At 42.5% G+C, this 26,849-nt stretch overlaps 1 protein-coding gene across 7 annotated transcripts in view; it reads right to left on the minus strand.

The window, feature by feature from the left end:
- LOC133502021 (anoctamin-1-like) overlaps positions 1–26,849 on the minus strand; it is a 199,870-nt gene that overhangs the window by 113,182 nt on the left and 59,839 nt on the right. For all 7 annotated transcript variants that reach the window (XM_061822299.1, XM_061822297.1, XM_061822296.1 and 4 more), the window contains 4 exons: positions 25,260–25,324; positions 20,046–20,180; positions 3,230–3,390; positions 62–144 (listed from right to left, as the gene is read on the minus strand). In XM_061822299.1, the coding sequence (XP_061678283.1) occupies positions 62–144; positions 3,230–3,390; positions 20,046–20,180; positions 25,260–25,324 (444 nt within the window). The remainder of the gene's footprint in view (positions 1–61; positions 145–3,229; positions 3,391–20,045; positions 20,181–25,259; positions 25,325–26,849) is intronic.

Genomic DNA, 26,849 nt, shown 5'->3' on the forward strand with positions numbered 1-26,849 from the left:
GAACATCATGACTTGATTGGATGGGCCATACAAATAACCAGACATTTACGGTCAGCCTTACCTCCTCGTCTTCGAACCCGGTGAGGTCCCACTCGTAATTAAGTCTCATTTGTCTCCTCTTCCAATGCTCCATGAACATGGCAGCTTTTGTTTAGAGACAGAATAGAAGACAATGAAGAGATAATAAAAAAGTCTGATGATGGTTATTTTTTGTCATGAGAAATCCACCTGTCTTGCAGAAAATAAGTTTGAACTGTAATGATTACAGTGTAGAATAGCCAAACTTGGACAATGAAAATATTCCCATTGCCTTATAACAACTGGGCAAGACGAGCAAACAGAAATGGCGTGAGGAGGCCTCAGGCAGCTGAGAGTTTTCAAAACATTTCTGACCGATGGGTTAGTTTATCATTGCTTGTGATTTTTAATTAATTGTATGTTCCAAAAAATACAATTTTAAAGCAATACCATGTACCCACTACATTAACCACGTTAATAGAACATATTATGGTCATGCTACCAGAGGTAATGAGGCTAACATTGCTAGATTAGATGTTATTATCCCTTTATCCATGCATATGTTGGGCTCCAATGAGGCGCTGGGATGTTCAATCAGCTCTGTACCACAGTGTTAAGAGCCAGGCAAACTGGAAAAATATTGTTTCTTCTCAGGACACATTTTCTCAACTATTTTTAGCTTTTGATAAATTCACAATCAATGATAGGTTTGCAGCACTATGCTCTCAGCGTTGCCACCATGTAGCTCGCCCTCGTAGTATTTTCATTTGACTCACAGGCTCTTGTGAAAAAGCGCCACTGTGCCATTAAACAGCTTCCAGTTGTTTCAAACCGTTGCCGTATTAGTCTCCAGTAAGCTTGTCGTAATTAAAATGTTTTGTCTGGTAGTGCCGCTTAACAGTGATTTCCTTGAAAACAGCTACTGTGTCATGACAAATTAGGCACAGGTGTTGCCTATGTGGGCAAAAATATTACTCCAATTTCCAGAAAATATTACTTATATATATATATATATAAGAAAACATTTTCTTTACACGAGTATACAGCAATGCAGCCTTGTTGGGGCACAAGCCAGTCCAATCTGTAGGCCGATCCCAAACCCAGATAAATGCAGAGGGTTGCGTCAGGAAGGGCATCTGGCGTAAAACTGCCAAACAAATATGAGCATTCATCTAGAGAATCCCATACCGGATCGGTCATGGCCTGGGATTACAACCCGCCGCCCCCCGGGAATCACTAACCTGCAGGGTGTTAGTGGAAATTCACCAATTTTGGGTCAAAGAGAAACAAAAGGAGGAAACCGGATTCATCGGCAGAAGAAGAAGGGGGATGCACAGACCCTACAACAGGGACTTTGAATGTTGGGACTATGACAGGAAAACCTCAGAAGTTGGTTGACATGATGATTAGGAGAAACGTTGATGTATTGTGCATCCAAGAGAGCAGGTGGAACATAAGTAAGGCTAGAGGTTTAGGAGCAGGGTTTCAATTATTTGGGAAGAGAAATGGATTAGGGGTTATTTTAAAGGAAGAGCTCCTTTTTCCAGAAGAAGCCGGAACATAGAGTGACCTACAAGAGAGGAGGTAGAAGCACGCAGGTGGATTATATTTTGTGCAGACGATGTAATCTGAAGGAGGTTACTGACTGTATGGTAGTGGTAGGGGAGAGTGTAGCTCGACAGCATAGGATGGTTGTGTATGATGACTCTGGTGGTGGGTAGGAAAATTAAGAAGACAAAGGTAGAGCAGAGAACCATGTGGTGGAAGATGAGAAAGGAAGAATGTTGTGCGGCCTTCCGGAAAGAGGTGAGACAGGCTCTTGATGGACACGAGGAGCTCCCAAAAGACTGAACTACAACAACCAAGGTGATCAGAGACACATGCAGGAGAGTACTTGGGGTATCCTCGGTAGGAAAGGAGAGAAGGAGATTTGGTGGTGGAACCCCAAAATTCAGGAAATCATACAAGAAAAAAGATTAGTGAAGAAGAAGTGGGACGCTGAGAGGACTGAGGCGAGGCGAAACGAATAAATTGAGATGCGACTTCGGACAAAGGTCGAGGTAGCAAAGGCTAAACAAGAGGCATATGACGACATGTACACTCAGTTGGACATGAAAGAGGGAGAAAAGGATCTCTACAGGCTGGCTAGACAGAGTGATAGAGATGGGAAGGATGTGCAGCAGGTAAGGGTGATTAAGGATAGAGATGGAAATGTGTTGACTGGTGTCAGTAGTGTGCTATATAGATGAAAAGTATTTATTTAGTTCAAATTCTTAGGGTCAACAATCCAGAGCAATGGTAAGTGTGGTAAAGAAATGAAGAAACAGGTTGGAATTGCTGGCGGAAGGTCTCCAGTGTGTTATGTGACAGAAGAGTCTAGAATGAAGAGCAAAGTTTATAAAACAGTGGTGAGGCCAGCCATGATGTCCGGATTGGAGACAGTGGCACTGAAAAGGTAACAGGAAGTAGACCTGGATGTGGCAGAAATGAAGATGTTGAGGTTCTCTCTAGGAGTGAGCAGGTTAGATAGGATTAGAAATGAGTTCATTAGAGGGACAGCCAAAGTTGAATGTTTTGGAGACAACGTTCGAGAGCGCAGACTTCAATGGTTTGGACATGTCCTGAGACGAGACAGTGAGTATATTGGTAAAAGGGTGCTGAAGATGGAGCTGCCATGCAAAAGAGGGAGAGCAAGCCCAAAGAGACCAGGGATCAAATCCCGGGCCGTGCCCGTGTGGAGTCTGCATGTTCTCCCGGCGGTGCCTATGTGGTATTTCTCTTTTTCCTCCCATATCCCAAAAACATGCATTCATTGAGGATTTTAAATTGCCCTTAGGTGTAATTGTGAGTGTGACTGTTGTTTGTCTCCATATTCCCTGACATTGGGCTGGAACCAGTTCAGGGTGTACCCCGCTTCCTGATGATAGCTGGGATGGGTTCCAACACTCCCACGACTCCTGTGAGGATAAATGGCTTGGAAATGGATGGATGGATTTAAATGTGATTAATCAAGATTCATTAATTACAAATCCTCTAAGGAATGAGACGGTTTTTTTTTAATTGAGTGCCACCCTTCATACTGTATATAATATACAATATATATTCTTGATACTTCTGTGTACAGCATGATTATAATAGCAAGAATACAACTTATGTACATGTGTTTTGTGTGTGTGTGTGCGCGCGCGCGTGCGTGCGTGCGTTTACCCACCCCAAAGAGCCATGAATATAGAGAAGAACACAGTAGCTGGGTTGTCAAATAGGTGACTGGCCCTTGCAGTTCCACAAGCAGAACTTAGGCTCCAATAGCTGCACACTCTATCACACAAAGGACACATGGTGATGTTGTTCTTTTGATGGCATATCTCCATGCTGGAAGACACAATTCAAAGATAAAACTCAAAACTGTATAAAGGTCTAAAAAGCACCAAAGTGAAAGCAGTGAATGGAACACGATATAAACTTTTATTTTCAAATGCATTTATCTACCATCTGCAAGTTTGTGCACGTCTTTGTGGTATTTTAGAAAGATGCTGGTCTAAAGCCAGCTATAAATCCCCCAAGGAGTGAACATTCCAACAAGTATTTTTAATACCTTTAAAAAACGGTGTACAGGTAAGGATAATACTAAAACAACATATGTTGAACGCCTTTGAATTAAAATGAAAATGTCATTACCTACTGCCCACTACCAAATTCCTACTAGTAGAATACAAAATGGCGCGAACTTAATTTTTCCTACATATTTTATAATTACTGAAGACTGTCATAGTGGTTGCAGATTTATAGTATTGGGTGGAGAAGCCCCCGGAGCACAGAAATGACAAGGAATTTTAACCAAGCAGAGAATCTGCAGGGCAACAGGAATGCACAAAAAGAGATGTTCAGTGCTATTCTTGTCTTAGTTTATTTGTCTTGGTAATGTTGAAGGAAATACTTTTTGTTAGTTTTCTTATTTTGGGGAATGGAGTGGAGAGATGTGGGTTTTTGAAAGGATTTAGTACATTGCAACCAAAACAAAAAGACATCAATTTCAGTATGACTTTGCTGAAAGGGGTGTTAAAAAAATAGCATTGTGTTTACCATTGCCTTAGATAAAACCTGGAGGCCCCATATCTCAGTGGTTAGAGCATTCATTTGGTAAACCAGAGGTCATGGGCTCGTATCCCACTGGGGCCTCCACTCCCCAAGAGGGGTTGTGTCAGGAAGGGCATCTGGTGTAAAAACTGCGCCAAACAAGTATGAGCGTTCATCTGAGATGTCACGCTGCGGTGACCCCTAACAGGACAAGCTGAAAGAAACTTACTTCCTTACTTTTTTTTAGATAAAACCTGAATGATGAGAATTAAGGTCTGAGTTTAGAAAGTAAGATAGACAAACTCCCGGTGTAATTCTACTTCAAAGGACTTCTTTGGCCAAGCAATGAGGAAGTGTGTGGAGGATTCGCTGGCATCAGGACTCATCAGACTTCTGTCGTCGCCAGCCGGGGCAGGCTTTTTCTTTGTGGAGAAAAAGGATAAAACCCTACGCCCCTGCATTGACTATCAAGGACTAAACAGCATTACAGTAAAGAACAGGTACCCTCTCCTCCTTATTTTCACAGCCTTTGAAATCCTGAAGGGGGCCAGCGTTTTCACCGAGCTCGACTTGAAAAGTGCATACCACCTGGTCTGGATAAGAGAAGGGGACTAGTGGAAAACCACTTTTAATATGTCCATTTGGCATTATGAATATCTGGTGGTGCCCTTTGGTCTCCCGAACACCCCTGCAGCATTTCAAAACTTTGTCAACGATGCGTTACACGAAATGCTCTACATAAGTGTCTTTGTGTATCTGGACAACATCCTAATATTCTCCGTGGATGAAAAGTCCCATGTTGGGCATGTTCAAGCAGTTCTACAGCAGTTTTTGCGTCATGATCTATATATCACAATGGGAAAATCTGAGTTCCACCAACCTTCCGCATTATTTCTGGGGTTTGTCTTGGCGGAGGGTGAGATTCGCATGGATCACCACAAGGTGGAGAGCATTGTTCCTTGGCCCACTCCTATGAGTTGCAAGGTGATGCAATTTTTACAGAAAATTCATTCGGAACTTTAGTACAGTTGCGGCCCCGTTACATGCGGTAACCTCAGCCCACAGTTCCTTCGACTGGAACCTAGTTGCCAGGTGGCCTTCCGTAAGCTCAAAGCCAGCTTTTCCTCCGCCTCTATCCTCATCTTGCCGGATCCCAAAGGGCAATTCATTGGAGAAGTTGATGCGTCCGATTCGAGTATAGAGGTGGTCCTCTCACAGAGGAGTCTGAAGGACGGAAGATTACACTACTGCGCATTTCTATCCAAGAAACTGACTGCTGCGGACACACTAAAGAACTCTCGCAGTCCAGAAGGATGCCCCGAAGACAAGATGTATGTCGTTCCTCTGCTAAGGGGTCAGGTAATTGATTGGGCCCACACCAACTGCACAGTATGCCAATTGGGTATGGCCAAAACGCACTCTGTGACAGAACAATGCTTTTGGTGGCCGAATATGAAGACATCAGGGAGTACGTCAACAACGCCTGTCCTGCTTGTGCATCAAACAAACTCTCCCGGGAGCGCCCAGCATTGGAATTATGCCCTCTATCCGTGCCATGTCGCCTGTGGTCACATATCTCTCTCGACTTTGTGAACGGGCTACCAGCATCGTGGGGTCATGCCACAGTTTTTAGGGTCATAGACCGATTTTCTAAAATTGTTCACTTCTTTGCGCTGCTTAAACTCGCCTCCACAAAACAGAAAGCTGAGCTCATGATGAATAACATATTTAGGTTGCATGGTCTAACCACTGACATCGTTTCCAACAAGGGGCCCAAATTCTTTTTCCGGTTATGGAAAGAATTTTGCTCCCTAATAGGGGCCAGAGTGAGCCTTTCCTCAGGCCATCATGCTGAAACCAATGGCCAGACTGGGCGTATAAATCAGGACATAGAAATGGTGTCTTGCTTCTTGTGACCCGGACCCGTGGAGCCAACAGTTAATCTGGGTCGAGTACTCTCACAACTCTCTTCCCTCAGCATCCACAGGTATGTCTCCTTTTCACGTTGTGCACAGTTATCCACACTCTTTTTTTCACCATCTATAGACTCCAACTCATCGGTGGCATCTGTGTTGGTCATTGTGAGATGCTGAAAAAGGACCTGGGAGCGAACCTGAAAGATGCTTCTGCGCAAGGGGCGCTCTGATAAGGCCGCGGCGGACAGTTATGAGGGTGCCGGCAGTGGTTTACAGGGTAGGTCACTGAGTCTGGCTGTCGGCTAAGGGCCTCCCACTCTGAGTGGAATCCCGGAAGCTTGCTCCCAGGTCCATCCGTCCGTTCCTGATTGCAAAGGTGATTAATCCAGTCACCATGAAGTTGAGACTTCCAAAGTCGATGCAGGTTCACACTACCTTTCACGTTAGCCTGCTCAAGCCTGCTTAAGTGTCCTTGTTGGTCCCGCCTGCTAGCCCCCCTGTTCCCCTCATATTGTGGATGGGGGTCCGGTCTACACGATACGCCGGCTCCTGTCGTAGTGCCATCAGAGTAGGGGGATGCAGTACCTGGTTGATTAGGAAGGCCACAGTCCAGAGGAGCGGTTGTGGGTTCCTTCGCAGTTCATTGTCGACCCCTCACTCATCAGGGACTTCCACGCCGTGCATACTGAGGCCCCTGGGCCATCTGGTGCCAGCCTTTAGTTGGGAGAGTACTGTCATGGGTGTGTCTGTCCTCGACCCGGCACGCATCTGCTCCGAAAAGACGCACTCACCTGTGTTTTGTCTCGGTAATTACGGTCCATATATATTACCACACGTGCGGTCTGGTCTTTGCCAGATCGTTGTACTTCCATGTCACGTTCCCACAACCCTTCATCACTGTCTTTGATCCTTTGTGTACCGAACCCTGCCTCGTTGACAGCTCTGCCTTTATGCCTGTTGATTTTGACACCGCTGCCTGGTTGGATTGCATGCCTGTGTACCGACATTGGACCAAATGAACACGCTTCCAGAACTGTACCTGGTCTTGTGAGTCGTACATCTTGGGTTCAGCCCAGTGTTCTGGTCATGACAGACGAAGTGGGGAGTGTGTTGTAACAGCATGTGTTTGCATGTGTCTGCATCGGTGCATTGTGTTTGCTGAATTAGGCATCAATGTACCCCATGTCATTCTAAGTGCAATAAGTTGATAGGGAGCCGGCAGGTTTAAAGGAGTGTTGTTAGCGTTCAACCCATCTATTAAGATTACCCTGTGAGACCTAACATAGGCGGGTTTGATGGTTCCAAAGATGGCTTCGAGAACCTGGACAAATTCGATCTGACACCAGATAAAGCAAGCTCCTGTTGCTGTTTACAGTCCACTGTGTAATACGCAGGGAGAACAGGGACCTTTAACCCTTTAAACAGAGAGCCGGTCAGGACCCTCACAATACCTGTAAGTGGATGGGAGTTTGGGATAAGTGAGATTTGACAATCCTCAAAGATGAACATCAGCGGATGTACTATAATTTCTCAAAAATAATGCACAAAATTTTCCCAAAATATTTTCAAAAAGTTAATAGAGCGCATTATATTTAGGTATGGATGAAAAATAAAAAATACAATCACATTGTATAGACGTATACAGGTACATAGTGTGTTAAAAAACGTATAATGTGCACCCCCAACCTAAGCTCTCAGAGCTCCTCTGGGAGCTTGCATCTTATGATTGTTGGCGTAGCATGTTTGTTGGTACTGCACCAAAGATCAGAAACACATGCACATGAGTTTGTTTAAAATTAAACTAAGACAAAAAAAAATGTCGACTGCAACGGCTAGTTGTGTAGCTGCTTTTAAAAGAAACGTGTCATCACTCGCGCCAATGATGCCGGCAACCCAGAAGTCACGCCGCAGTCCGAAACAACGATAGCTCGCCTCAATGGCTTCAGGTGGTTATCAAAACAAAAACTATGTAAAACGAGTGTCATAGGGACATTTAAAAAAAATGGGAGAGCGCACACAATTGAAATGCTTACTTTTTAAAAAATGTGCCCATTACAGTCGTTTCTACGTAGTTTGAGCTCACGTTGTTTTGATAGCTACTTGGTACACATTCATGTTGAGTACTGAGAAGAAGAACAAACAAATAAGAACAATAGACATTGAATATATCTCCATCCTGCAGTGTGTGCAAGTAGTATTTGAACACCCTGCTATATTGCAAGTTCTCCCACTTAGAAATCATGGAGGGGTCTGAAATTTTCATCGTAGGTGCATGCCCACTGTGTAAGTGTCAAGTTGTCTTTAACTCCCTCAGTTCTTTGCCCCAACTTGAAAAGCGCCTTGGTCTTCAAACACATGAACAACTCAAATCTTCCCCTTTTCACAGTATATTGATGGTTAAGGTGGTTAGAGGGTGGTTGGAGGGTGATTAGATGTTGATTAGTTTGAAAATCTTGAACAAAGAAGCACATTGAACACATTGCATTATTTTTGGTTTAAATAAATAGGTCATCAAAGCATTACTTCAACCTTACTAATCACTTTTTAAGTAAATTAATGACATACATTTAAGTATTCAAAAGTAACAAAGTAAAAAGCAAATAAGCACCATAACTGATTGAATAAACCAAACAAAAGCATTCACTTTGTCTCCATGAATACTTTAGATTAATTCAGAAGTTAGACAAACACAAAGAACATAGCTTGTAACTGAAATGACACAAATTAACCTATGAGCATCCAAGTCCTTTCCCTACCAGTTGTGTCTGACCGGAAACTGAGGGGTGCCTTTAGGTTTTTTAGTTGCTTCAGTTGTTTGTTAGTAATTTATTCCTTTTCCTGGTAGGCTTTCTTTGTCCCACACAAGCTCACATGCTGTCTGCGACCAATATGGCCACCCCTTGCCTCTGACAAGAAGTTTGAAGAGTTGTGTGATTGACGTTTCTCTACCCCCTTCAGGTCTGGAGGAGGACAGGGTTAGGGTTAGGGTTTGTCTTCCTGTTAGTTGACTTGACAGTAGGAGATAATCACAATGTATGATTTTTTTTAAACGATTTATTTGTGCGATACAGCTGCAAATAAGTATTTGAACACCTGTCTATCAGCGAGAATTCTGACCTTCAAAGACCTGTTAGTCCGCCTTTAAAAGTCCACTTCCACTTTATAATGTATTGTGTATTATCCTGAATCAGATGCACCTGTGTGAGGTCGTTAGCTGCATAAATACACCTGCCCACCCAAGATAATCAGTAAGACTCAAACTTGTAACATGGCCAAAGACACCCGAGACAAAATTGTACAACTCCACACGGCTGGAAAGGGCTACGGAGAAATTGCCGAGCAGGTCGGTGAAAAAAGGTCCACTGTTGGAGCAATCATTAGGAAATAGAAGAAGCTAAACATGATGGTCAATCTCAATCGGAGTGGAGCCCCTTGCAAGATGTCACCTCGTGGGGTCTCAATTATCCTGAGAAAGGTGAGGAATCAGCCCAGGACTACACAACAGGACTTGGTCAATGACCTGAAAAGAGCTGGGACCACCGTTTCCAAGGAGACTGTTAGTAATACACTAAGACGTCATGGTTTGAAATCATACATGACATGGAAGATTCCCCTACTTAAACCAGCACATGTTAAGGCTCGTCTTAAGTTTGCCAATGACCATTCGGATGATACAGAGGAGTCATGGGAGAAAGGTTTGTGGTCAGATGAAACTAAAATGGAACTTTTTAGTCAGAATTTCACTAACCGTGTCTGGAGGAAGACTAATGATGATGAGAACACCATTCCTATTGTGAAGCATGGGGGTGGTAGCATCATGCTGTGGAGGTGTTTTTCTGCACATGGGACAGGATGACTGCACTGTATTTAGGAGAGGATGAGCGAGGCCATGTATTGTGAGATTTTGGGGCACAATCTCTTTCCCTCAGTCAGAGCATTGAAGATGGGTCTGGCTGGGTCTTTCAACATGACAATAACCCGTAGCACACAGCCAGGAAAACCAAGGAGTGGCTCCATAAGAAGCATAACAAAGTTACTGGCGTGACCAGCTAGTCTCCAGACCTAAACACAATAGAAAATCTTTGGAGGGAGCTGAAACTCCATGTTTCTCAGCGACTGCCCAGAAACCTGTCTGATCCAGAGATCTGTGTGGAGGAGTGTGTCATGGTCCTGCCGGTCCAGCCCTGCCTGTGCGGGTCCCGGCACACCTGCACTGATTAGGAGGCACACACCTGCGCCTCATCAGCAGTGATTAACCACTGTATTTATAGGACCCAGCGGATTATCTGTTTTTGTCAGATCGTCGCCACCCATGCCTCGTTCCCGCACTCCTGCATTCCAACCTCCCCTGTACCAACCAACGCCTGTTTCCTGACTAACCCCGTAAGCCTGACGGTCCTATTCCTGCTGCTTGTGCTGACTGACTCCCCGGTTACTGACTTTGGAACGAATAAAGACTTTCTCCTAACTGCCTTCCTGTCCACCAAGTCGTGCATTTGGGTCCGCCCTCAAGTCCTGGTTATCACAGAGTGGGTCATAATCCCTCCTGCAGTGTGTACACACCTGGTGAACAACTACAGGAAACGTTTGACCTCTGTAATTGCAAACACTCTACCAAATATTAACATTGGTTCAAATACTTATTTTCGGCTGTATCACACAAGTAAATCATTAAAAAAAAAATCATACATTGTGATTTCAGGATTTTTCTTTTTAGATTATCTCTCACAGTGGACATGCACCTGTTTGTTCATGTGTTTGAAGACCAAGGCACTTTTCAAGTTGGGGCAAAGAACTGAGGGAGTTAAAAACAACTTGACACTGTCACAGTGGGCATTCACCTACGATGAAAATTTCAGACCCCTCCATGATTTCCAAGTGGGAGAACTTGCAATATAACACGGTGTTCAATTACTTATTTTCTTCACTGGATACATATGTATATATATAAAACTGAATTATTTCTTATAAGAGTCACAGTTCTGTGAAGATGCAGAGTCTTTCAGAGCAGTTAGAGTGCATCAAGCCCTCACATTATGTTGAGCTTATACAGTGTGCCCTAACCCATTTGTGGTTCGCCGTTATCGACCAGTGAAATGACAATTGTGCAATGGGTGCAGTTTAAATTGACAAATCGTGTGATAGTTTGCAGTATATATAACTAATACTGACATGACCAGCGGGGTGTGAGGGTGTGTCCCAACAACAGCGGAAGGTGGAAAATACTAAGTTCGCTGATCGAGATTTTCATTACTTAATTCCAAGAGGAAAAAAAAACAGTTTGAATGCCAACGAGTTTTGACTTGAATTGATTGGTAGCGCCTATGCGCCGGAAGGAGCTGGAAGAGCTGGTGGCCAGGATGTGGAGGGTCCAAAAGGATCCTGCCCACTCTGGTCCTAGTTCGAGTGCTGTGCCAGTCTTAGGCGGGTACTGTGGTGATGACAAGCTGATCAACATTTCTGATTGTCCGGTGTAGTTGGAGATTATCCTTTTTTGGCAGCCCCAAACCAGACTGTGATCGAGGTACACAGTACTGAATCAATGGAAGCTATGTCGAACTGTCTCAGTCTTCAAGGGTGGGTAGAATGGTGCAAACCATCTGATCAGCGGTTTTGATTGTCCGTTGCAGTCGGGAGTGTGCCCTTTTTGGTGGCAGCCATAAACCAGACTGTGATGGAGGTACACAGTATCCATTCGATAAGTTCTCTCAGCAGCTCTTGTGACAGGCCATGGTTCCTCAGAAGCCGCAAGAAGTATGTCCTTTTCTGGGTTTGCTTTTTTTAGGATGGAGTTGATGTTTGTCTCCCAATTTAAATCCTGTGAGACTGTAATTCCCAAGAATTTAATGCTCTTCATAGCTGCTACCTGGGGAAACTGTAACACTCTTGAGTTGGTCTAGTACAAGGGTGTTCAAAGGACTTCATGACCAGAGATTTCAAGGCAATAAACCTGTAGTCATTAAGAGCTGAGACTGCAGATTTTTGGGGAACTGGTATGGTGGTAGAGTGTTTGATGTTGAAGAAGGTCGGTACTTCACACAGTTCTAGAGACCTGTTGAAGATCTTTGTGAAGACATCAGATGGTGCTAGCTTGCTACTTGCTGGTGTTGAATAGTTACTTCAGTTAAACAATGATTATTTAGGAAAAAAATGCTTTAATACTTTAAATTAAATTTATACAAGCAGCTTTGAAAATGTTTAGTCAGTGAATGAAATGAGACACTTTTCCCAAGAGTATTGGACCCCACTGTTACCAGCCTCTTCCCCTCCTCCACTGATTAACAAGCAGACATCAGTATGTATATATATATATATATATATATATATATAGCTAATATATGTTTAGCAACTGAGTCTTTTGGACCCCACCCTGACAATATATTACAAAAATCACAATTAATTAATTAATTATTCAGACCATCCTGTTGGTGTTTGATGTGTATGATTTAAGATCCATCATTGTCAATAAAAGATCCAAAGGTATTTTCCGTCTTTTAAATATATAACATAATCTCTTAAAGCAGCATGGTGGCGTAAATGAAGCGCGTTGGCCTCACAGTTCTGTGGATCGGTGTTCAAAACCCGACCCCATCTGTGTAGACTTTACATGCTCTCCTTGTGCCTGCGTGGGTTTTCTCCAGGCACTCCGGTTTCCTTCCACATCCCCAAAAACATGCATTAATTGGACACTCTAAATACATTTTCCCTAGGTGTGGTTCTGAGTGAGTCTATGTGCCCTGCGATTGGTTGGCAACCACTTCAGGGTGTACCCAGCCTTCTGCCTGTTGACAACTGGGATTGGCTCCAGCACTCCTGTAACCCTCGTAAGGATAAGCGGGTGAGAAAATGGATGGCTGTATAATCTCTTGAATCTTACATTTTTTTCTGCAGAAAGAACTTAAAGTACACTGCATTCACTAAGAAGCGTATAGAGTGCCTGATTAACACAGAGTTTGTAAAGGAAAAAACAGGTATTGTTGGACTCCAACCAATATTCTTTTATATATGAAATTAAAATATTCGACATGTTAAAGGATTTCATGTTTCATCTGAAGTATTGTATGAATTAATTAACTCAAAATTGTGATGCAAGTTATTATTTTACAAAACTGGTAACAAAATACATCTTAAGGGGGTAAAGATTAAAAAACAAATGCCAACTGAGATTTATTTTCAGATGGTTATAGGAACCGAAACAGGTTTTTAGCGATATGAACTCATTTAAAATGGAAATGTGACTGAGAGATTTTCAGTTTCTCAAATTATGTAATTTAAATTATTGGATTTTATCGTAATTTATATGATTGGAATTTAACATCAGAGTGTACTGATCTCAATCAATTTAGTCATGTTTATTCACACAGAATGCAAATGCAATACAACAATAAATCAAAATGATTTAGTGTGTATTGTTTTTTATTTAAAACGTCATCAGAATCAATGTTTTCTGCTGTTTTACGAATAACACTGCTCAAAATGTTTGACTTGGTTTAAGTTTAACCATGATTGAATTAGTCACAATTCTTTTTGCATCTTCTTCTTCTTCTTCTTTTCCTTTCGGCTTGTCCCGTTAGGGGTCGCCACAGCGTGTCATCTTTTGCCATCTTAGCCTATCTCCTGCATCTTCCTCTCTAACCCCAACTGCCCTCATGTCTTCCCTCACCACATCCATAAACCTTCTCTTTGGTCTTCCTCTCGCTCTTTTGCCTGGGAGCTCCATCCTCAGCATCCTTCTACCAATATACTCACTCTCTCGCCTTTGAACATGTCCAAACCATCGAAGTCTGCTCTCTCGAATCTTGTCTCCAAAACATCCAGCTTTGGCTGTCCCTCTAATGAGCTCATTTCTAATCCTATCCAACCTGGTCACTCCGAGCGAGAACCTCAACATCTTCATTTCTGCTGCCACCTCCAGTTCAGCTTCCTGTTGTTTCTTCAGTGCCACCGTCTCTAATCCGTACATCATGGCCGGCCTCACCACTGTTTTGTAAACTTTGCCCTTCATCCTAGCAGAGACTCTTCTGTCACATAACACACCAGACACCTTTCGCCAGCTGTTCCAACCTGCTTGGACCCGTTTCTTCACTTCCTGACCACACTCTCTCCATTGCTCTGTATTGTTGACCCCAAGTATTTGAAGTCGTCCACCCCGCTATCTCTTCTCCCTGTAGCCTCACTCTTCCCCCTCTACTTTTCTCATTCACGCACATATATTCTGTTTTACTTCGGCTAATCTTCATTCCTCTCCTTTCCAGTGCATGTCTCCATCTTTCCAATTGTTCCTCTGCATGCTCCCTGCTTTCACTGCATATGACAATATCATCTGCGAACATCATGGTCCCAAGGGGATTCCAGTCTAACCTCATCTGTCAGCCTATCCATTACCACTGCAAACAGGAAGGGGCTCAGAGCTGATCCCTGATGCAGTCCCACCTCCACCTTAAATTCCTCTGTCACACCTAAGGCACACCTCACCATTGTTCTGCTGTCATCATACATGTCCTGTACTATTTTAACATACTTCTCTGCCACACCAGACTTACGCATGCAGTACCACAGTTCCTCTCTTGGTACTCTGTCATAGGCTTTCTCTAGATCCACAAAGACACAATGTAGCTCCGTCTGACCTTCTCTGTACTTTTCCACAAGCATCCTCAAGGCAAATAATGCATCTGTGGTACTCTTTCTAGGCATGAAACCATACTGTTGCTCGCAGATACTTACTTCTGTCCTGAGTCTAGCCTCCACTACTCTTTCCCATAACTTCATTGTGTGGCTCATCAACTTTATTCCTCTATAGTTCCCACAGCTCTGAACATCCCCTTTGTTCTTAAAAATGGGAACTAGAACACTTTTCCTCCATTCTTCAGGCATCTTTTCACCCGCTAGTATTCTGTTGAATAAGTTAGTCAAAAACTCCACAGCCATCTCTCCAAATTGCTTCCATACCTCTACCGGTATGTCATCAGGACCACTGCCTTTCCATTTTTCATCCTTTGTAATGCCTTTCTGACTTCCCCCTTAGTAATCATTTCCACTTCCTGGTCCTTCACTCTTGCCTCTTCAACTCTTCCTTCTCTCTCATTTTCTTCATTCATCAACTTCTCAAAGTATTCTTTCCATCTATTTAGTACACTACCGGCACCAGTCAACAAATTTCCATCTCTATCCTTAATCACCCTGACCTGCTGCACATCCTTCCCATCTCTATCCCTCTGTCTGGCCAACCTGTAGAGATCCTTTTCTCCTTCTTTCGTGTCCAACCTGGTGTACATGTCTTCATATGCCTCTTGTTTAGCCTTTGCCACCTCTACCTTTGCCCTACGTCGCATCTCGATGTACTCCTTTCGCCTCTCCTCAGTCCTCTCAGTATCCCACTTCTTGTTCGCTAATCTCTTTCCTTGTATGACTCCCTGAATTTTGGGGTTCCACCACCAAGTCTCCTTCTCCCCTTTCCTACCAGATGACACACCAAGTACTCTCCTGCCTGTCTCTCTGATCACCTTGGCTGTCGTCGTCCAGTCTTCCGGGAGCTTCGGTTGTCCATCGAGAGCCTGTCTCACCTCTTTCCGGAAGGCCGCACAACATTCTTCCTTTCTCACCTTCCACCACATGGTTCTCTGCTCTAACTTTGTCTTCTTAATCTTCCTACCCACCACCAGAATTATCCTACATACTACCATCCTATGCTGTCGAGCTACACTCTCCCCTACCACTACTTTACAGTCAGTAACCTCCTTCAGATTACATCGTCTGCACAAAATATAATCTACCTGCGTGGTTCTACCTCCGCTCTTGTATCTGGTCCCTCTCTCTTCGCTCACTATAATGCCACTCCTCCCTCTTCTGGAAATAAGTGTTCACTCAGCCACTCCATCCTTTTTGCAAAGTCCACCACCATCTGCCCTCAAAGTTCCTTTCCTGGATGCCGTACTTACCCATCACTTCTTCATCGCCCCTGTTTCCTTTACCAATATGTCCATTACAATCTGCACCAATCACAACTCTCTCTCGCTGTCTGGGATGCTCAGAACTACTTCATCTAGTTCCTTCCAGAATTCTCTTTCAACTCTAGGTCACATCCTACCTGTGGTGCATAGCCGCTAACCACATTATACATAACACCCTCTATTTCAAATTTTAGTCTCATCACTCGATCTGATACTCTTTTCACCTCCAAGACATTCTTAGCCAGCTCTTCCTTTAAAATAACCCCTACTCCATTTCTCTTCCCATCTACTCCGTGGTAGAATAATTTAAACCCTGCTCCCAAACTTCTAGCCTCACTACCTTTCCACCTGCTCTCTTGGATGCACAGAATATCAACCTTTCTCCTAATCATCATGTCAACCAACTCCTGAGCTTTTCCTGTCATAGTCCCAACATTCAAAGTCCCTACACTCAGTTGTAGGCTCTGTGCATTCCTCTTTTTCTTCTGACGCTGGATCCGGTTTCCTCCTCTTCTTTGTCTTCGACCCACAGTAGCTGAATTTCCACCGACGCCCTGCAGGTTAGCAGTGCCGGGGGCGGGCGTTGTTAACCCGGGCCACGACCGATCCGGTATGGGATTCTTTAGATGAACGCTCATATTTGTTTGGCACAGTTTTTACGCCGGATGCCCTTCCTGACGCAACCCTCTGCATTTATCCGGGCTTGGGACCGGCCTACAGATTGCACTGGTTTGTGCCCCCCATAGGGCTGCATTTGCATGTTACCCCAATATTTATCTTTATAACTATATCTGATAGTTGTCTACAACCTGTTTCCTGACAATAATTTCAGCCTGAAGAAACTAGAAAATTCAATAAACTGTCAGAGCAGTGTCTACGAAAAGAGACAGAACATCATCTGAAAAGTGGGAGTATCTTCTACAAACATGATGAAGAGCAAACATATCTATTTGCTGTTAGATCACAGTAGTCTAATGTTGAATTTCAGTGTCAGATGCTCACATTTTACATGGCTCATCTCACACACCTGCGAAAACCAATGTTAACATTTGGTACAGCAGCCTTTGTTTGCAATTACAGAGACCTAACATTTGTTGTAGTTATTCACCAGGTTTGCAAACACTCCAGGAGGGATTTTGGGCCACTCCACACAGATCCTCTCTAGATCAGACAGGTTTCTGGGCTGTCGCTGAGAAACATGGAGTTTCAGCTTCCTCCAAAGATTTTCTATTGGGTTTAGGTTTGGGGTTAGGTCTGAAGACTGGCTAGGCCACGCCAGACCCTTGATATGCTTTTTACGGAGCCACTCCTTTGATTTCCTGGCTGTGTGCTTCAGGTCATTGTCATGTTGAAAGACCCTGCCACGACCCATCTTCAATGCTCTGACTAAGGGAAAATCCCCAAAATGCCCCAAAATCTCAAGATACAGGGCCACGGTCATCCTCTCCTTAATATAGTGGAGTCATCCTGTCCCATGTGCAGAAAAACACCCCCAAAGCATGATGCTACTACCCTCATGCGTCACAGTAGGGATGGTGTTCTTGGGATGGAACTCATCATTCGTCTTCCTCCAGACAAAAAAAATATTATTTTGGTCTCATCTGACCCAAAAACCCTCTCCCATGTCTCCTCTGTGTCATCCAAATGGTCAATGGGAAATTTAAGACGGACCTTGACATGTACTGGTTTAAGCAGGGGAACCTTCCGTGTCATGCATTATTTCAAACAATGACGTCTTACCAACAGTCACCTTGGAAACGGTGGTCCCAGCTCTTTTCAGGCCATTGACCAACTCCTGTCGTGTAATCCTGGGCTGATTCATCACCTTCCTAAGGATCATTGAGACCCCATGAGGTGATATCTTGCATGAGGCTTCACTCCAATTGAGAATGACCGTAACGTTTAGCTTCTTCCATTTTCTAATGATTGCTCCAACAGTGGACCTTTTTTCACCAAGCTGCTTGGCAATTTCACTGTAGCCCTTTCCAGCCGTGTGGATTTGTACAATTTTGTCTCTGATGTCTTTTGACAGCTCTTTGGTCTTGGCCATGTAACAAGTTTGAGTCTTACTGTTCATATAGGGTGGACAGGTGTCTTTATACAGCTAACGTCCTCAAACAGGTGCTCTGAGTCAGGACAATATACGGAGTGGAGGTGGACTTTTAAAGGAGGAGTAAAAGGTCTTTGAAGGTCAGAATTGTAGCTCATAGACAGGTGTTCAAATACTTATTTGCAGCTGTATCACACAAATAAATCATTCAAAAATCATTCATTGTGATTTCAGGATTTTTCTTTGTAGATTATCTCTCACAGTGGACATGCACCTACAATGAAAATTTCAGACGCCTCCATGATTTTTCAGTGGGAGAACTTGCAATATAGCGGGGTGTTCGAATACTTATTTTCTTCACTGTATGCAGCTATTTTGAAAGTAATATTCAGTGGAAAACGTGTCCTGGGCCAAAAATAAAGAGTTCAGACTGTGGTAATATCATTTGTATAGAGCTTGTTATCCTGAAATGCTGGTCAGACTTTAGAGTTAAGTATCTTATGAGATGGTTCGTCCCACATCATGTGATTTATTGAGCTGTTTAGATTTTATGCTCTAACATCACAACTGGGCCATGAGTCCATAAGGATTTTACCATGCTCCCTCATAGTATTTTGTCCCAGAGTTATTACTTTGAAAGTGCTCCATATTATTTTATTTCAGACAGACAACAGTTGCACTCACAACCACACCTAGGTGCAATTTAGAGTCTCCAATGAATGCGTTTTTTTTGGGATGTGGGAGGAAACCACAATGCCTGGAGAAAACCCATGCAGGCACGGGGAGAACATGCAAACTCCACACAGGCGTGGCCGGGATTGAACTCAGAGCTGTGAGGCCAATGCTTTAGAGCTGCTCCACTGTGGCGCCTTGAAATTTCCTGTAATTAAATTATCTACTCGTATATTGACTATGAAATTGCTGTTTGTCACTGTGATCTGTTTTAATGCTTATTTGAGCTCATGGTAATGGCTCAGGACGATGAAAACTGTTTAACAATGCTTTTGCGTAGCACACTTGACATGGGTGTCACAATTTCAAGAAAAATATTTATGTTGAGTGTTTACATATTTTCTTTTTTTATATATATACAGTGGTACCTCTACCAACGAACCTCTCTACTAACGAAAAATTCAGGTTACGCACTGCTTCCTTCGAACGCCTTCTGTGTTTGGTTATGAAGGAAATTCAGGATACGAAAGGAAAAAATAGGCACTGGATTCACAACCTCCAAACGTGAACATTCTGTATCTTCATTTTAGTGGCACGGTAGGACTGCTCTCTCATTAGCTATTGCCGTAGCATCTTACTGCCATCCCATTGACTAGGAGGGTCGTCAATCTTTACCCATGAAGCACATCCTATATCATGGTTTTGTGTGGTGCGATAGAGCTGCTCTCCCATTGGTTATCGCCGTATCATCTTCCTGGCATCCCATTGGCTAAGAGAGACGTCGATGTCTCCCCATGATGGTTTGCGTTTCCTTTGGACACTTGACTGTCACGCTTCCATACATTGGAAAAGTTCTACTTTTAGATGAATTTTTTTGTTTGTTGCCAGTTTATTCATCATTATTCATCATGGGGCTCAAGAAAGTTTAGTGGAATTAAGTGGGGTTTGTGCGTATATTCGTACGTATGTTTTCTCTCAGTACCTCCATCCCCCACAATGCCTTTTGCTTATTACTCACCCTTCTCTTCGCATATTCCACCAACGCCAAAGGTAAATGGGTGGGGGGCTTTGAACAGATTAGGCTATTTACATGTAAAATGCACTTCTACTTACAAAAAACTCACATCACCATGCGACTTCCGGAATGGATTAATTTCGTAAGCAGAGGTAGCACAGTGTTAAGGGGAAAAAAAACATGATTTTACCAGTTAAAACCACTTTTCTAGTCCATTCAGAGGGGGTGATCCCCTTCCTCGTTCAAAATATCAGGATTCTTTTTTTCCCCCCAGGACTTAAGATAAACACGTATAAGTGCATGTGTGCATGTGAGTGTGCTGTTTAATCTCATCTCGTGATGTTTACCTTGGTATATTGTCATCAACGGTTGCACATCCATACAGAAAGACAATGACTCCCACCAATGAAGCAGGGATCAGCATCTGTGTGTATAGTCCCAACCAGGCAAAGTACAGTCCAATCTTCTCTCCAAAGTACTTTCTAAAAAACATCACGGAAAAAAATGAAATTTACAACCAGACGGGAAAATAATTACACTTAGTACATTGACTTAATGTGCACACATAAACTGGCTTCACCAAGTTCATTCTATCGATTTTTGATAATTCTCTTAAAATTCCAGTTTACATCCACTTTGAAAAAGAAGCCTTCTAAAAAGTACAGTAAGCAAGATTGAAAAAAGACTGAAAGTAAGCAAGAAAGCAAAAAATGAAAAATTGACATTTCCAAATAGATAAAAACTTTGGTAGAAGAGAAAGCGAGTTTGCAGAATCAGTAAAACTAATGAAGAATTTGAGATTTGCTGTACTTTATCAAAATTAATTTTCTGTACTTAAGCGGCACTGTGGTGCAGCTGTAAAGCCTTGCCCTCACAGTTGTGAGGACCGGGGTTGAAATCCCAGCCCCGGCTGTGTGGCGTTTCCATTTTCTCCCTGTGCCTGCATGCGTTCTCTCCAGGCATTCCAGGTTCCTCCCCCATTCCAAAAAGATACATTAATAGGAGAGTCTAAATTGTGTGATTAGTGTGATTTGTGAGAACAACTGTTGTCTGTCTCCATGTGTCCTTCAATTGGCTGGCGACCAGTTCAGGGTGTACCTCCCCTAACCCTCGTAAGTGGTTCGGAAAATCCATGGATGGATAAATGTACTTCAGAAAACTCAATGATACCATTTTTATTGTTTTTATATCTGTCTACAGTATGTATTCTCTTTCCAGGTGTGAGGAGATCCCAGCAGACATTGGGTAAGCGATAGGGTATATTAATTGCTCACAAGTGAATTGCAGGGCCTATTCATACTGACAGGAATACCTACAGAAAATTTAGAGTCCTCAAATAACCTAACATGCATGTTTTTGTGGGAAAGCCTATACACGCATAAAGGCGATAGTCGAGCCTATGACCTCTGAACTGTGACGTGGATGTGCTAACTAGTTCACCACTGTGCCTCCTTCTCCTTGATCATTCAATTTCATCCATCCTTTCACTGAACCGCAGATTCTTGGGTTGCAGGTGTGCTGGCACATAAACCAGCTAACCTTGGGCGAGTGGCGGGGTACATCCTGAACTGGTTGCCAGCCATTTGCAGGATATATATAAACTCACATTCACACTGAGGGACAGTTTGGTGCAGAGGTTGGCAACCCGCAGCTCTTTCATCTTTACGTTGCGGCTTTGCATTGCTTGGGAAAATAAATACATGTCCGCTTGTGTGTACGTTATTTGTCTCAAAAATGTGTATCATGTCTTCTTTTGAAGACAAAGTTTTTAACTTCTTTCTTCAAACCTTGTACAATTTCGGTGATCACTTTCTTGAGTGACGTTTGGCAGCACTTGATTTACCAGCAGGCAGATTTGACAGCCAGCATATCTATCTATCTATCTATCTATCTATCTATCTATCTATCTATCTATCTATCTATCTATCTATCTATCTATCTATCTATCTATCTATCTATCTATCTATCTATCTATCTATCTATATCTATCTATCTATCTATCTATCTATCTATCTATCTATCTATCTACTGTATAGAAATACATATATCTGTCTGTCTATATACTGTATAGAAATATATATATCTGTCTGTCTATCTACCTATCTTTATACTGTATAGAAATATATATATCTGTGATTTGACGGGAGCGTATGTGCCCACACGCCATCGCACTCACAAATCTGCATAATCGAGCACGAAAAATTACGTGCGTAAAATTTGCTACAAGTAGAAATACATAGATACATAGATAGACGTCGCTTATTTTGTGTAGTCTTGACATTAATTTACATGTTTATTTCATAAACTGTAACAAAACATGTCTGATCCTAAACAATCAGTATTCATCTGGAAACAGGAAATGCAAGTTAACCGTACTGAGCATGTTCGGAATTTATGCCAAAAGAACAGAGCTTCTTCATGTACTTTGAGCGCATTTACATTGAAAATCATCAATATCATGAGCCATGTCAAAGGAAATTAGCTTACACTGTAAACCTTTCTGGCACATAACACAGGCAATGTTCCAGTATCTAACTATAATAAGTATGAGATTGTGATTTACTTTGACTTGATGTAAGTTCTAACGTGAGACTAGTCTGTCCATATATCTAAATGTGAACGATCATTATTTGCCTTGATGATGCTGATGGAAAAAGCACAGAGAAGGTCAGAAGGTGCTACATTGTGTATTTGTGGATCTGGAGAAACCCTATGACAAAATATCAAGAGAGTAAGTGTGGTACTGCATGCGCAAGTCTGGTGTGGCGGACAAATAAGTTAGAATAGTACAGGATATGTATGAGGGCAGCAGGACAGCGGTGAGATGTGCCGTAGGTGTGTCAGAAGATTTTAAGGTGGAGGTGGTACTGCATCAGGGATCTGCACTGATCCCCTTCCTTTTTGCAGTAGTAATGGATAGGTTTACAGATGAGGTTAGACTGGAATCCCTTGGACTATAATGTTTGCAGATGATATTGTGATCTGAAGTGGAGGACCAATTAGAAAGATGGAGGCACGCACTGGAGAGGATTGAAGATTAGCCGAAGTAAAACAGAATATATGTGCATTATTATGAGGGGTGGAGGAGGAGGAGTGAAGCTCCAAGGAGAAGAGATAGCGAGGGTGGACGACTTCAAATACTTGGGGTCAATAATACAGAGTAATGGAGAGTGTGGTAAGGAAGTGAAGAAATGAGTACAAGCGGGGTGGAACAGTTGGCAGAAGGTGTCTGGTGTTCTATGTGACAGAAGAGTCTCCACTAGGATGACTCCCCAACCCCAGTCTGTCAGGTGGCCATCCAGGTCACCCAAAGCGAGGCGTCCGGGTGGGCAGGTGAGGAGGTCGACCCGGACGCCAACCACCAGTATCCCCGGAGGAGGAGGAGTGAAGCTCCAAGGAGAAGAGATAGCGAGGGTGGATGACTTCAAATATTTGGGGTCAACAATACAGAGCAATGGAGAGTGTGGTAAGGAAGTGAAGAAACTGGTCCAAGCGGGATGAACAGTTGGCGGAAGGTGTCTGGTGTTCTAGGAAGCAGAATTGGAGGTAGTAGAAAGAAAGATGCTGAGATTCTCGCTTGGAGTGAACAGGTTGGATAGGATTAGAAATGAGCTCATTAGAGGGACAGCTTTAGTTGGATGTTTTTGAGACAAGGTTAAAGAGAGCAGACTTTGATGGTTTGGACATGTTCAGAGGCGAGAGAGTGAATATATTAGTAGAAGGGTGCTGAGGATGGAACTGCCAGGCAAAAGAACAAGAGGAAGACCAAAGAAAAGGTTGATGGACGTTGTGAGGGAGGACATGAGGACAGTGGGTGTTTGAGAGGAAGATGCACGAGATAAGATTAGATGGAAAAAGACGACACGCTGTGGCAACTCCTGACGGGACAAGCCGAAAGGAAAAGAAGAAGAACATATAAGTGACAAATTATGAACTTATTTGTTCTGATAACTCCCTGGAACCAAGGAAGAGCGATCAGAAATTATCGAAGCAGCACCGGAGAAATACATGACTATCAGAAGAAAAAGTAAAGTGAAGAGAGATGATATTGAAACATCTGGCATGCTTGGCATTCCAGCAAAGAGGCCTAGCGTGGACAGAAACAGTGACAGAGACGTTAAGATCACTAGTGGAGAAAATGATGATGATGATGAGGATGATAATGATGATGATGAAATAAAATGATTTGATTATACGAATATTTAGTTTAGAAATATTATGTCTATGGACCTCTTTAAAAATGTCTGTCTCAGTCAATGCATTATCAACAAAGGCTCTGGCAGCCGGCAGCCGGCAACCGGCCATGAGCGAGCTCCGGTGGCGGGCCGTGAGTGAGCGCCAGTGGCGGGCCGCAAGCAATTCTCCTTTAAATTCACATCACGGCTCCGCTTCACACTACAAAAACCTAATGGACAATGGCTTGATGCTAGATTAATAATTTAAGTTACTTTTAAACCTTTTTTTAAATAGTTAAAAATGTGTTTGTGTTTAATGAATAAAATTACATTTTCTGAAACATGGATATTTGCATTGATTTTATAAGGAACACTATTTTACAAGTGTAAAGATATCTATCTATCTATCTATCTATCTATCTATCTATCTATCTATCTATCTATCTATCTATCTATCTATCTATCTATCTATCTATCTATCTATCTATCTATCTATCTATCTATCTATCTATCTATCTATCTATCTATCTATCTATATATATATATATATATATATATAAAATGTGTGTGTGTGTGTATATACATTCTTTAGAGGGTGTATGGACACCAAAAAAATCTATCAACTAACATCTTCATTTCAGATGTCAAGAAGTATTTGCGGCTCCCATCGTTCTCTTTTGTCATTAGAAATGAGGTTGAAATGGCTCTGGTTTAGCATCTTCAATTAACCAACCATGCATGGTTTTGGGATGTTAGAGGATACCAGAGTACCCGGAGAAAACTCACAGAGGCACAGGAAGCACAAGGCACACAAGAACAACTCGACCCAGGACCTTAGACCTGTGAGGAATACGTTCTAACCACTTGTCCTGATTATTTCAAAAGATGTATGGGATTGAAAGTGAACATTCAGAAAATGTAATGAAGTAAAATTAAAAGCATAAATAATTAAATAAATGAAGGAATATGTGGAAATTCTTTTCCATTCTATGTCAGAAACAAGTATTTGTACTCCATTGCGTGCCAAGACTCAGTACAATTATATCTGTGACAAAGCAATGTTGGCCTTTGTAACGTTAGGAGGCATTGATGCGGGTTTCATCTTGTTTGGCTATGGGGGTTTGTGGGCTCCCGCTTGCTATTTCCTGACTAGTTCAAGCTGAATGATGCAGGACAATATTTTAAAATGCACACTTCATTACATGTAAATCTTAATGTTGAATTCCTTAACAATGGGAGCAAGCATTGTGTTTATATTGAGATCAGGATGGATTGCTGGATGAAGGGACGGATTGATTGATCGACAAGAGAGAAAGAAACAAAGATAAAAAGAGAGAAAAACAAAAAAGGCAAGAAAGAAAAACAGAGAAAGACCAAGGAAATTACCTCACTAGTCCGATGGGCTGGTACTTGTAGAAGACACTGTAGTTTGCCCACTCCTCATACAAAAGCTGAGAAATAAATCACTATTCTTAAAAAAACATCATGTCAATGTATGGGTCTTTCTATGGAATTAATGCAAAGCAAAGGCTAAAAACGTACAAAAATGTATATGTACTGTATATATAGCGTTGCTTGATGCTCACAACTAAAACACATACGTACACTAATGTAACTTTTTTTTTTTTTGGACTACACTAAAATATTTTGTGGAAACAAAAATCACATGCATAAATGCAAGGCCAGTTTCATGTCAAAACAGGTCATCAGAAATATGTATTTGAACTCCAGGAACTCCACGCAGGTAACCCTTTCTAAACAGTCCCATTAGAATTTAATGGTGTATGATAGTGTTTACGAGTGCCCCTAAACCTTATCACCATCCACACTTACAAAAGGATTGTGTGTAGTCCGAAACACAGATTTACCTACATTCTATTTGCAGACTCAGCATTGTTTCTGATAGAAACCCACCACCGTTATACAAACAGCAAACTTAATGATACTATGGTTGCTGACAGGCCAAAAGGGAGGGAACTGAGGACACAGCTGTGGGGAAGCCTGTGTGTAATTCCCACTGTTTGTTGCTGTTGTGACAGGATGTTGAGGACCTAGTTGCAGGTGCCCGTGCCTGCTTTTCCAAGTTGAAATTCTATCCCGTTTAGGATGTGTGCATGTGCGTGCGTCTGTGTGTCAGTGTGTATTTGTGTTTCTCTGTGTGCGTTGTATTATTACACAAAAAAAGTTTTATATTTATATTTCTTAATTCAGCTACTTCGCGTTTCACTTCCTTACGACACTCACCATTGCTCTGGATTGTTGACACCAGGTATTTGAAGTCATCCACCCTCGTTATCTCTTCTCCCTGGAGCCTCACTCTTCCCCCTCTAACCCCCTCATTCACGCACATATATTCTGTTTTACTTCGCCTAATCTTCATTCCTCTCCTTTCCAGTGGATGCCTCCATTTTTCTAATTGTTTCTCCACCTGATCCCTGCTTTCATCTGCGAACATCATGGTCCAGAGGATTCCAGTCTAACCTCATCTGTCAGCCTATCAATTACCACAGCAAACAGGAAGGGGCTCAGAGCTGAACCTTGATGCAGTCCCTTCTCTACCTTAAATTCTTCTGTCACACCTACAGCACACCTCACCACTGTTCTGCTGCACTCATACATGTCCTATACTATTCTGACGTATTTCTGTCACATCAGATTTACGCATGCAGTACCACAGTTCCTCTCTTTTTATTCCGTCATGGGCTTTCCCATAACTTCATTGTGTGGCTCATCACCTTTATTCCTCGAGAATTCTCATAGCTCTTTGTTCTTAAAAATGGGAATCAGCCCACGTTTCCTCCATTCTTCAGGTAGTATTCTGTTGAATTTGCCCATAATTTTTGTCTCAAGTATGCAAAATATAAATGCTGTACTGAATATTAAACATTCTGGGACCCACACCGCACCTCCAGCAGAAGTCTCAGAGTGATGAATGGTAACTATACAGTAAAATAATACAGTAAGTGTTCTATAATT

Source organism: Syngnathoides biaculeatus, chromosome 6, assembly GCF_019802595.1.
Source record: "Syngnathoides biaculeatus isolate LvHL_M chromosome 6, ASM1980259v1, whole genome shotgun sequence".
Taxonomy (NCBI): Eukaryota; Metazoa; Chordata; class Actinopteri; order Syngnathiformes; family Syngnathidae; genus Syngnathoides; species Syngnathoides biaculeatus.